The 13,584-nt window shown below is 35.7% G+C and overlaps 1 protein-coding gene across 1 annotated transcript in view; it reads left to right on the top strand.

Annotated features, from left to right (window-relative positions):
• The window catches only part of FMN2 (formin 2), a 149,887-nt gene that overhangs the window by 103,902 nt on the left and 32,401 nt on the right, over nt 1-13,584 (top strand). The window contains exon 17 of the mRNA XM_058801633.1: nt 13,190-13,241. Within this exon, the coding sequence (XP_058657616.1) occupies nt 13,190-13,241 (52 nt within the window). The remainder of the gene's footprint in view (nt 1-13,189; nt 13,242-13,584) is intronic.

Below are 13,584 nucleotides of genomic sequence, written 5' to 3' on the forward strand. Positions count from 1 at the left end.
AGTTAAAGGTTTTTCAGATCTACTGCAAATCCATATGAAATATTTGGATGTGATTAATGAATAGCACTGCAATAAAAAAATATATTAAAAATATCCAGGATCAACTGGCATCCTGAATATTAGGAGAAAAACACTTTTAAAATGAATAGACTATTGTTTACTAGACTTTTCTTTGACGAGATTATAGGAAATAAGGATAACTTTGGGTTTTCACTAATGTATGTCAGAGCATCTCTTGAAATTCTACTCTGCATCAACCAATTTGCCTTTTTAGTACAAGTCAGAATTCAATGCATCAGGAGCAAAATACCCTGATGAGTACACCAACATAATTTTAACATTTTGCTGCTCATTCTGCTTTGATATTTCCTTTTATAATCGAAGACCTGTTGTCTCCTGAACAGGCGTTATGTGAGAATTCTGTTTCTAGTGCTGATTTATCAATTCATTAACCTAGAGCTACCATATCTAGAAATATTTATTAACTGAATGTGCTTTGTATTTGAGAGGCCTGTCAGATATGCTTGTATATCTTCCTGGTTAGAGTATCCAAGATGACTATCTGTCCAAATGTTATAAGTGGAATACCTATGGAATCGCAGAATGGTTTGGGTTGGAGGGGACTGAACCAGGCTACACATGTGCTGATCCATGCTACAGGACTCAATTACAGGGAATAAATTGAGCACACCTAATATTTTTAATCATCAAATATGAACTGCTGTTTTCTAAGACAAGTGTGGCAATCAGGGTGTTGTCTCCAGCACTAGTAGGTATGAACCAATTTCAAGCTGAATTCTGGTTATGTATGTATGGCATACAAATATTTCAGTAGTGGTATGATTGAACATGTATCAAGTGTTTTGCATTAGGTTAATATTATAGTTTTTATGTATAGATAGGGGACATTCAAATCGCAAGTTTGTCTGCAAGATATCACTGTTGGTATGCTGTAAATCATGTCATTTTTACCTTATTAACAGAGTAGGAAATCAAACATGGGGATTGTCCCTGGAGGTGTTCAGGCCAGGTTATGAAGCTCTGAGCAACCTTGTCTAGTGAAAGGTGTCCCTGACTATGGCAGGGGGTTGGAACTAGATGATCTTTAAGGTCCCTTCCAACTCAAACCATTCTATGATTATATGATTGTGTTTCAGCAGAAGTAAAATTTGTTAAAATTGTGTTTTTTCTTTTAGAAACCATATTTTTAAAAGTATCTAACTTTATACTTATGCTTATTTTATGATTTCTGGCTACACTTTCCTGATTATAATTTTATATATGCTGTATAATGATCTGGTTTTGCAAGGATATGCAATTTCTTTTGTGACTACATGTCTGTACTTTTGGAGAGTCAGGAAAAAGAAAAGAAAAAGGTATATCCATCACATCCATTAGGAGGTTTGCTGTGTTCCCATATTAATAGTGTATATTGTTGGGTGGTTAACAAAGGGAGAAGCCCATAATGTCAGTAAAAATATCACTATGTCATGTTGATGAAAATAATTGGAAATGTATATTGTGAACACAGTAAAAGTGTGACTAAACAATTATCTACTTTTTTTTTAAATAGTAGGGCCTATTAAGCAGAATTCTGTCCTAATGTAAGAAAGACAAAGGCTAACATATAGCAAGAAAGAATCCCTGGTTAAGTTCCAAAAATAAAGTAATTTAAATACCTTTCATTATGAAATCCTTTGTTTTTACTTCATGGGATTGAATTCCGACTTGAAAGAGGCCATGTTTAAAGCAGGATTTCTCTTTCCTGTTCAGTGTTTGACAAGCTTTTGATCTAGATATTTTTTCTAGGGGCTTTTGTTGTTTGTGTAGACATAATCGATGAGTCTTTTCAGCTAGACTGCACACGTGATCATTTAGAAAAACAGAGGGACAATTCTTGGCACCTTTTGGGGATTTTTGTTTATATAACATATGCTCTGGGCAAAGAAAAATCAAGCTTTACGTTTTTATCTTTTCAAGTTCCAGTTTCTCTAAAGTCAGAAAAAGTTTTAACTTATAATTCAGATGAAAAGCATTTTTCATAAGGTTGAATTATTTGGCATGTTTATATGATGCCTTTTCAGAGTAGATAACTTGTGTGCATAATGGGACCCAAAAGTTCAAAGGAGCTAGTTACTTACAGCATATTCACTTATACATGTTGCAAGCAGCTAAAATGGAAATGGTTTTCCCACAGGCAAGAAAACTTGGATACCAAATTAAATATCCTTGGCAAGGGGTTAGAAATGCAATGCTTTATAAGAATAGTAACTGCCACACACAGCTAGATAACTTTGGGTTATGTTACTGCAACTAGTCTAGCTGATTGTTGCTAATTATGTATTAATTAAAAAACAGTTTTTTAATGTTAACACTTTAGTAGATTCATCAGAGACAAAACAGGTCGTATATCTCCAGCTTGATTGTAAAGATCGTTTCATCTGAAAGCTAAAGAAGGGAAAGAAGCAAGAATGTGTTCAGAATAATGAAATTTTTAGATTAAAGTGGTAGTGGTACATTTGATGAAGGCTGTTCAGTATTTGCCTTGCTATCCAAGTCAGTAGGGTAAACAGCCAGCATGTGCATTAAAGTATGCAATTAGTGACAGGATGCCAGTCCTTTCTTGAGGGACTTCATGATCATTCCTATAGTGATCAGTATACTTAGCAGAAAGTTAAATTACCTGTGCTCTCCTTTCTACATTGGCTTAGTGGATATTGGCAAGCATGATTCACCCCATAAAATTTGTCCTTTCCAATGAAAATTTATTCATACCAAACAGTAGAAGTTTAAAATTTGCATGTTCCCAATATAGCATATATAGTCACATTTTCTGTCTTTGAGGTATTCCTCACAAGTTATCACAATTTGAATGAGAGAGATTGAAAACAAAGCACTGTTTGGGAACCTTGTCTCCATTGTTCCATATGCAGCTGTGGATAGATAGGGGTGCAAATACATGAGAGATCACATCTACCAGCTTGGAGAGTTTCAGAAATCACTTCTTTTTCTGGTGAAAATGAGTCTGACATGACACAGTGGGGAAATGCTGAGGGTACTAATTATCACAGGGTTTGTAGAGGAATTTCATTAGCAGTTAGTAGTCCTTTAGCCTTGTCCCCACTGGACAGGTTGGCCAGCTGAAACTGAAAGAACTGTGTGTACATGAACCACAAATGATTCGTAGTCCTCAGGTTTTAACTGTGGTTAAGTTTGCAGTGAAAAGCAGTCTCTGGGTGCTGTTGAGGTGCTGTCTTGGCTGTGCATCCTTGTCAGCTTGATAAAGCAAGAAACTTATGGCAGGAGGTAGCAGCCATCACTTCCTCAGAATAGCAAGTCTTTTTAGGGAAGTGGGAAGATTCAGTATGTTGAAATCACAGCTTTTCCACTGAGATTCTATAAATTGTAAAAATGCTGCAGACTTCAAATCTGAGCCAATCATCCTACATCATATTAAGAAGCCAAGTCAATATAATTTGTTTTATCCTTAAAAAAACCATTATGCCATGGGAGAAGTACAAGCATTGTTTGCAGAAGTAAAAACAAAAACTTCTGATGTTTGGCTAGTTCATTTAAAAGCAATAAGAATTATTCCAGTGTGATTTTAAGTTTTGGACCACAGGGTAGCCATTCCGTCTTTGGTTCCTTCTGGTCTAAATTTGCAAAACTGCAGTTCTGCTATTGCAAGTGAATACAAGCACCAGGTTTTGTTCTGCTGGACCCAAGAATATAGACTCTTCTCCAGACATTAATTCTAGTCACATCCTCATGATCTTACAGAATAAAGATGCTAAAATTGTCCTGTTGGTTGAACTGTCTGTAACTACCTCCTTCTTTTGCCTAGAAGAGCATTCAGGAACCCGGTTTCCAAAGTGTTACTAAAGGAATGTATAAGTCACAGTGAGTTCTATTTATTGCTGTAGCTGCAACCAGATAGTTGGTCATGACTTGCTCTCTTAGGTCAAGTAGCAAAAGGCTGTGCATCATCAAATGATGGATTGTGAATGAGACTAAAGCATCAGACTGAATCTTGGATGTCTGGGTTAAGTTCCTGGCTCCAGAAATACTGTAGATGATTGCAAAATGAGTGCTGCTATGGTAATCTGAATTCTGGCCTTTTCTAACCCAGAATGATTGATTTTGCAGATTTCATTTTCTTTAAATATTGTGTTTATAATTTGATAAATATAAGGGAGAACATAGCAGTAGTTCATAATTTTTCTAAAAATAATTTGAGGAAAATATGACTGAAGCATGATTAGGAAGATATATGAATAAATATGCTTTTGTTTTTCTTTAAAAAATTGCATGGAACATTAAGAGATTGGATATTAGTAATTTATGTGGAGACACTCACTTTAAATATTATTATGATTACCAAAATATCCTCATTAGTAATATCTAAAAAATACTTTTTTTTCCTTTGAGAATAAAATGTTGAAGGAATATGAAGGGCAAGCAACATAAACTCATTAGAACGTAAGATGCAGGAATTCAACTTAAGCAGTTTAATTTTATAAATGTTTGCATTTTTCTGTTAATATTCTTTTTGTTGAATTATTGAAGGAGCTTTTAAAACTTGCTCTTTTTGTCCTGAAAGTATTCTTGTAATCTCACACTGACATCTTAATGCTGATAAATAGTTTAACATCAGCATGATATAAACTTGTTCCTACTTCAGATGTCAGCACCTCCATTGGTGTGCATTTTTACGTAGTAATCCTAATTCAGATTGTGTTGTATTTGCAACACTAGACAGGCTTCACTGAATTAGCCTTTCCTCACTTCAAAGTCCATGAAAGACCAAACTTTTAGACTGGGGTTGTCAGCTGTTTTATTCCTTTGGCACAGGATCTCATATAATCATTTTTGTAGGCATCACAGCGGTTTCAGACAGCACTGGTGTGGTGGAGTTAAAAAAGGTATTTTGTCATCACATGAGAACAGATCAATGTATGAGTATCAGAATAGCATGATACAAGTCATCCAATGCAAAAGACTATGAAAAAAAATGCCTCTGAAAAAAATTGCTAAAAACTTTTTTGATACTTGGAGAAGGCTGAAAACTCACATTTTAAATCTCTTCTCCAGTAAAAATGTAATCAAATAAGATTTTTTTATTACATAGTTCCTGGGATGGAGAATGAAAAATAAGAGGATATTAAAGCTTAGGTCCTTCATGAGCCCTAATCACAATAGCATATGTTCTTCTGCGCTGTGAAGTCCAGGCTCACAGATGAACAGTTCTCTTGCTGGATCTTTACTGTACCTGAAGACATATATTTAGTCATAGGTATGCTGTCTGACTTCACATCTGTTTCCTGCCTAGTCCTAAATGAGACTTTTAGGCAGCATAGGATTTAATATCAGCAGCAGGGCACGTCATGTGAGGAGCTCAAAGCTGCACGCAAAATACAATGTATTTTACTTGTGTGAATGAGACATGACAACATTACAGTGAGTATCTGCTAAACATACATAGCTAAGTATGATAGTGATTTGCTGGGGTTTTTTGGTTGTTGTTATGTTTCAGAGTTTTTTTAAATATTGTATTTGGGTCCCAATTTTCTCTCCCTTAATTCAGCTGACAGGAGATGTCATCCTTCTAATGCTGACAAATTATAGAATGGTTTGGGTTGGAGGGGACCTCAAAAATCATCTAGTTCTAACCCCCTACCATGAACAGGGATATCTTCCACTAGACCAGGTTGCGCAGAGCCCCATTCAACCCGGCCCTGAACACTTCCAGGGATGGGACATCCACAAACTCTATGGGCAGCCTGTTCCAATGTCTCACTGCCCTCACAGATGTTCCTTGTACCTAATGTAAATGTACTGTCTTTCAGTCGGAAGCCATTTCCCCTTGTGCTTTTGCTAAATGTCCCTGTAAAAGTTCCTCACCAACTCTCCTGTAAGCCCCCTTTAAGTACTGTATGGCGGTCCTAAAGCTTTGTTTTCTCTTGTCTTCATAGGAAAGGTGTTCCAGCCTTTTTATCGCTTTCTGTGTTCTTGCTCCAAAAGGTTGCTGCTTAGGTTGGGGACCCCAGGGCTGGACATAGCACCCCAAGTGAGGTCTCCCAAGAGCAAATAGAGGGAGAGAATCACCTCCCTTCACCTGCTGGCCACACTGCTTTTGATGCAGCCTACAACATGGCTGGCTTCTGGGGCTGTGAGCATGCATTGCCAAGTCATGGTGAGCTTCTCATCGAGCAAATCCCCCAGGTCTTACTGCTCTTGTCTGGTCTCAAACCGTTCTCTGCCTGACCTGTGTTTGTACTCAGGATTGATCTGAGGTGCAGGATCTTGCACTTGGCCTTGTTGAACTTTGTGAGGTTGACACAGGCCCACCTGTCAAGCCTGTTGTAGTCCCTCTGGATGGTATCCCTTCCTAACACCACAAAGCTTTTGAGTCTTTGGCAAACTTGCCGAGTGTGCCCTCAATCCCGCTGTCCATGTCACTGACAAAGCTGTTAAAAAGTGCTGTTAAGAGTCCCAAAACCAATCTCTGAGTCCTTCCACTTGTCAGTGCTTTCTACTTGGACGTTGAGCTGTTAACCACAAGTCTCTGAGTGTGAACATCAGCAGGTTTTTTATACACCCAGTGTCCCATGTGTCAAATGCTTTGTATGATTCCAGGCAGATGATATCAGTACTGTTCCCTTACCCACCAGCACTGGAACCCCGTCATAGAAAGCCACCAAATTTGTCAGGCAGTCTTTGCACTTTAATGAAGCTATACTGGCTGTCACCAATAACTTTCTAATCTTCCATTTGCCTTAGCAGAGTTTTCAGGATAATCTGCTCCATGACTTTGCCTGTCACTGACTTGAGACTGACTGGGCTGTAGTTGCTCAGGTCTTCCTTATTTCCTTTTTTAAAATGGAGGGTTGTGTTTCCACTTTTCCAGTCACTGGAAACTTCACTGGACAACCACAATTTCTCAAATATGATGGATAGTGTCTTAGCCATTTCTTCTGGCATGGATGAATCTCATCAGGTCCCATGAGCTTGTGTACCTTCAGGTTCCTTAGTATCAAACCCAGTCTTCTTCATTCTCTCAGTCCTTGCCTTTGCTTTCTGCAACTTTAGCAATGTGGTTGGACCACTTGCTGATGAATACTGAATCAAAAGTAAAGCTCCTTTTATAGACTATTAAGTTTAATTTTTTTTTTAACTTTTAAGGAAGTTCAAGTTTTTGCCCTTGCATATTCAATGAAGTTTTAAGTTGTGATTCTATAAATCTTGCTCATACTCTATGGAGCTAGCACATAATTTGTATTCCTGTTGTGCGAGGGTATAACATCATAAGGAAGTATAATGGGCTTGAATCAATGTAAATATTTATGTATTTATCTGATCATAGGTTTAAAAAAATAATAACACCATTAGAAAAATATTCAGCATATTGGATGCTCTATCCCAAGTTACATTCAAGAAATTGGGGTCTGAGTGTTTAAATTTAAATGTTCTATTCAACAGTTCTCTTACCTGTATGCATAAAAATCTCACAAAATGGGGGAGGGGAAATAGGTATTCTTTATGCTTACAACCTTTTATGAATTTGTCATAGGAAGTATGGAAGGATGTAAGACTCTTGATAAAATTTCCAGAAGAAATCCTGCTTTATACACTTGTAAGGGTTTCTTAGACTGAATTTACCTGATAATCAGCCATCCAAATGTAATTAGATCTTTTTTTGGTGTAAATAGAAAGTCTCAAAACTATAGTAACACAGCTCTAATGAGTCATTGAAAAGGCTTTGTATCTGTTGGAAAAAAAACCCAAAAAACTGGCTCCACTTGAAAGTTACTGGAAAGCACATTCATAGCTAATTATAAACAAATACTAGTTAACACTTTAAATAAAAAGAGAGGAAAAAAGCAAAAATATTTAGGACATAGACAAGCAGATGAAAGGATTCTTGTTGCCTTCCATCTGAGATTACTCAGATGCATTCCTGTATTCAATTACCTGAGAAGATGTGATATTCCCTTAAGAGAGATCGGGAGATCAGAAGGGATGGCAGTTTCGTGCATCTCCTTACTCATAGCTCTTTGAAACTGGTTCAGCAGAAATAGCTTAAATTGCAGCAGGGATTGGGGCCAGACGGTGACTACAGACAGTAATCACTGGGTCAAGATCATACCACAAACCAACAACAAAAACTTTTGGTGGAACAAAAGCTCTGTCAGGGTGTTTGAAGGCAGTTTGAGTAGACTTGCAAGATGTACTTGGAATGCTTTCTGAATAGGCACCAACAGGTCAGCTTGTTGTGTGACTATGCTTATCTAGTACATTTATACATAGAGGGCATTGATAATTCTTATTATTTGCTAACTTTGAGTCTATTTTTTTTCATCAAATCCCTTGCATACTTCAGATTCAATTCTCAGCTTGAGTTTTATGCCTTTTTTTTTTCACAAAGCCACTAAGCACAAGCCCCTGTCATTATTTAAAAATTAATGATTGTCTAACTTTTCAGTCTTCCCCAAAACCCACTTCCTTTTTGATAGTGACCATCCAAACATTTTCAGGACTGTAATCAAAAAAAGAATGGGAAGAGCAAATGCGCAAAACAATGACATGTATCTTTCTGGAATGTGGGTATGTGCTGATAAGGACAGAATATTTGAGAATTCAGTTAATTAGACTTCATTTGTGAGATCTTGTTTGAAACCTCATTTTGAGCTGCATGAAATCAAGTTTTATGCCCCAATTATAAAACACCAAGCAGTAAATTTAAGCAAATATAGAAAAAAAGAAAATGATAGAATAGAAATTAGGACATCTGATGTGAGTAATTTTTGAAGAGATACATATGTCCTGTAGTTAAAAGAATTTATATAAGAGCCTTGGATATAGTACAGTCCTCACACTTGGTAAGCAATGACGTAGGGAGGAAGGAATGTACTTGAATTTTGACCAAATATATAAAGTGTTTAGGAAGTATAGACCTCGCTCTAAAAGGAGACCAACTTTAAATAATCTGAAGGTATCTTAATGGAAAAAGCAGGCAAACAGTGGAATGTCATCCAACAAGAAGGCATTAAAGATGCTTTCAAACTAAAAAGGGAAAATATAACTAAACCAGTGCATGTTGTAAACCGTTGATAAGGTCACTTCACTCTGTTAGAGGTCACTTTGACTCTAAATTGCTGTGAGTTTTGAGATGGCCATGTTTTTCAATGTGACCTAAGGTCATTTTTCACCTATATAATTTGGAGTAGATTTTTCAGAATATATATGTTTTCAGTATTGTGAAAGCTGCATGAAAAGTTCTACAATATGTACAGTGTGTGAAAGCCAACATATAAATCTGCTACTTTTGCTTACCAATGTATTACGCAAAATAGAGGAGTTAGTATTTCCTGGTATCATATAGTTTTTAATAGATTTGGAACTGTTTATTTGGATGTACTTCAGCAATTAGTGTCAAGAATCAAGTTCTTAGCTGGGAGTGTTAGAAAAGATGATGAGTCAATAAAATATTTGGGAAAAAAACTAACTCAAAAGCAGAAATTCCTACATCGAGGCAGTGTCTGCTATATTAGCTGATGGATTGGAAATATATATTAAAGCAGATATGGATACTCCATGACTACAAGATTTTTTTAATGTTTTTCAAAGACAATCAAATAATATTTTTGAAATAATCTTATTTCTTGAAGATAGAGAATAATTATAGAAGCAGAAGAGAGTGCTCAGATACAGTCAGCTGCCATGGTATCCCAGGATTTATCTAATTTTTCTGTGTTGGCCGTTGATGATCACTATGTTGTGATCACTGTGGACTGGGTATAGCTACTAATTTTTTTTTTTTTTCATGTCACCTGTTATAGGTGTTGTCTTTGTAACTGGGAAGTCCACTTTTCTCCCCTGAAAGTTCCTCCAAAGTGGGCAACTTTTAGCTGGTATTTGGCTCTTAATGGATATATGCCAAGAATGAAGAAGCCAAACCAGTGCCTTTCATGCACTCCTTTTATACCTGTGATGAATTGCTTTGGAGGACGCAGTGATAATATAGATGCATGATAATGAGTGAAATGATGAAGTATAATGCATTCTGGGGCAAATCAACTGGATCCATCATAACTAAATTTTTCCTGCGCCTAGTCAAAGAGGAAAACATAATTTGAAGTAGTTTACCAATGGGGTGATTATTACTGAGCAAAGTACATATAACCACTAATATCAGGTGCTAATATTCCCAATGTACAGGTTATAACAATCTCCAGCTGCTTCAACATCTAATAGTTATTCCATTGTATCCAGGTATCCAGGATAGGAAAAATTCTGTTGTTTTGATAACAGGAGGTTTTCTTCCCTTGCCAATTAAATTTCACTGCATATCTTCAGCTAGCCATTTTCCACAGCTCTTGGATGTTAACTGTGTCTAGTGCAAAAGCAGTCATCTGATTATTTTCTTTGGACAGGGACAGATCTGAGTGCATATACCGTATTTTCTCTTTCACTGGTGCCACCTGTTGACTTGTGGAAGAAGAATTGTTTTTGTAGTATCTTTAACTTTTTCTGTCTAGAAAAATGATAATGCAAAAGGGTTGCAAATTTTCACTATGTAATATCTTTTTGGTAAAATGAGGAAGGATTAAAAATATCATTGCATTTGGAACAAACTACAAAGAAATTCTTTATAGAAAATTCTTTATTGCATGCATCTCTGCCATTCAAGGTTTCTACTGTTTCTTTTCATTGTGTAATACTAATTCTCTATTAATTTGTTGAAAGTATAGATACCAGAAATAACTTGGTTTTGTTTTGCTTTGTTTTGGTTTTCTTCTTCTCTGGACCATAATAACTTTTTTTTTCTTTAATTGAAAGGAAACTTGTGCCCAAATGAGGGTATTCTGACATGCTTTGATAAGCTTAGGATAATATGATTACACTCTTTTGAGAAATAAATTGTGGAATTTTTGCTCCATTACTGGTGGGTAAACAATTATTTGTAAACCTGTACAGAATATTTGAAATAAAGAAGAAAGTACCTAAAACAAGGCAACTCTATTGATATTCCATCCCATCAGTCTTGGAAATTATAAAAATACTTATATCCTTAAAATACAACATATGCACCAGTATACAAGACTGTTGTAGGATGGAATATGGTAGCCTCTATTTCTAAGCATTGTTTAAGTGAAAGAAGTCCAAATTGCACTTTTCAGTAACCGAATTATTTGAGAGTTGCATCCACAGATACTTAGTGATTGTGTTAATGCAGAATGAGGTATTTGATCTCGTTTGATCCAGAGAGTTTGTGCAGTTTTTCTTTTGAACTATAAGTTTTTACTGGTCATACTTTGATTTTCAGGATTAAAGTATGGAAAAAAAGAAAAGTATTAATGAAATTCTGTAAAAGCTGCCACATTTCACCTGGTTTCTTATCCAAAGCAATGCAAGGCTTTCAAGAAAAACTCTTAAGTCAGCCCAGATTCACTCAGCTTTGGGCTCAACTTCACTCAGAAGGGTTGTGAGCCCTCACAAACCTTCTGAAGAATCTGGGCCAAGATTCAATTTGGTATTGAAACCTGTAATCATTCAGGATTCACGTGCTCTTCAATTTCCTTGAGAACATTTACCCATCTCTCCCTCAGGTTTTCTGTGGTTTGCTGGGATTTTTTTTTTCACTTTCAGGATAACAATGGTGGAGTCCAAGACTTCAAGTAATGATTACCAAATCCAGTGTTTCCCGCTGCAAATATCTGGGCACTAGTCAGCAGTGCTACTGCTCAGGAGACTACATTGCTACTAATAAAAAGCATTTGCAGCACTAGACAAAGCTCATTGTTGTGACTGGGGAAAGTAAAAGGCAATTCTGTTTGTATTTCCTTGCTACAGATTTCACATGCCTATTTCAGTGAATGTTTGTAAATTACTGTTGATTGAAACATTTTAACTGAAAAACGGTGATTATCTTTGTATCTTAATTATGCCATTGCTTTGCTTTTTTTTCAAAAAATTTGAAATTTTTCAAAGAAAATGTATCTATGATGCAGAAAAATAATTTTAATGAGTTAATATTGTAGAGCTATGTCTGGAAAGTGGAATAAAAAATAGCTGAAAGGTTCCTTCTTTTTCAGATTTCTATATGAATGTTATAGCACTGACATTTGTTACCAGGACAGCTCAGAGCCTTTTCATTTTTCAAAACTTTCTGACTCTTGGGAATACTATAATTCTCCTTGCAAGTTCACAGTCCAGAAGTCTAGCAGACTGAACAAAGAGCCAAGTACCAAATTAAAAGAGCTTTCCGTTTAAGCATGCAGAGACTTTAAATGAGACTTAAGTTGTATTACCTGAATGACTGCATAAATATAAATTTCACCTAAGCTCATGCTCAGAGCTGATGGACAATTGCTTTGCACATTGGTGATGCCTAAGTTAACATGCACATTCTTATAGATTTTTTGTTAAGCATTCTTTCAGTCATCTAAATTTAGTGAAATGTGGGCGAAAAAAAAAAGAGAACCTGTGGTAAATGGAGAATATTTTCACCATTGTGTGGGAAGGACAGTTTCTTACTGTATTATTAATACAATTAAAATATTATTTATATATAAAATGATACAAGTAAAATATTAATTTCCTTCACATGATCACTAAATGCTAATATCCTTCATATAAAAGTAATCATGTTTTCAATACAGGCCTGCTACAGCTCTAGTACTTCACTAATGGATGTGTGTGCAGGGAGAGGAAAGAGTTTTCATTTGTAATTTCCACACAACTTGTACAAAAGCTGTAAGGCTGAATCCTTCCTGCTCTTTGCTCAGCTTTTCCTCCTCTTGTAAGACAAGTTCCCGTATTATTTGAGTTTTTGGAATCATTATTTAAGATCTGGTTTTAAGTCAATTTCATTATTTGGTTGTTGTTTAGAATACTGGGAAAATTTTTTTTTCCTTTTCAAGGCTTTGAGTTTTGGATTGCTTTCTTTTTGCAGTGGTGGTTTTGGATTCCTTTTTAATAGGGTTATCAAAATTTGTGTCGTTTTGTTTGTGTGGTTGTTTGTTGAATGGGGGGTTGATTGGTTGGTTTTTTCCTCAGAATTTATCTACATGAGTATATCCTCAGGTGGTTTCTATATATTTTACACATGACATATGTAAAATTAAAATTGTCCTGAAACATCTCTATCTTTCACTTTGTTGCTAATTATTTGGTTGTATTTTTACAGCCAAAATAGACCAAGAAAATGAAGAGAAGTCACTGACAGAAGCACATAAAAGGTAAGAAGGAGTAATGTCATAAGACCTTTCTTTGAAAAATATGGTGTTTTTAGCAGTTGATGTATTGGTAGCCAGTATTACTGTGTTTTTGACTGATATAGAAATGCATTTAGAAATAAAAGTGATATTTAGTTATTGTGAATTTTAATTTGCAAATGAAGAAAGTTTGGAACAATTTAAATGAATATTGTACATTACTCCTGTCTTTCAGAAAATGCATTAACCTTATGTAAAAATAAATTCAGAGTATACCATTTGGACTGAGAAAACACTGTTCATACTACACCAGTATCATGGTGATTTGAGAGGTATTTCGCATTCCCCAAACAAGTATTATTAGGTA

The sequence above is a fragment of the Ammospiza caudacuta genome, chromosome 3 (assembly GCF_027887145.1).
Source record: "Ammospiza caudacuta isolate bAmmCau1 chromosome 3, bAmmCau1.pri, whole genome shotgun sequence".
Taxonomy (NCBI): domain Eukaryota; kingdom Metazoa; phylum Chordata; class Aves; order Passeriformes; family Passerellidae; genus Ammospiza; species Ammospiza caudacuta.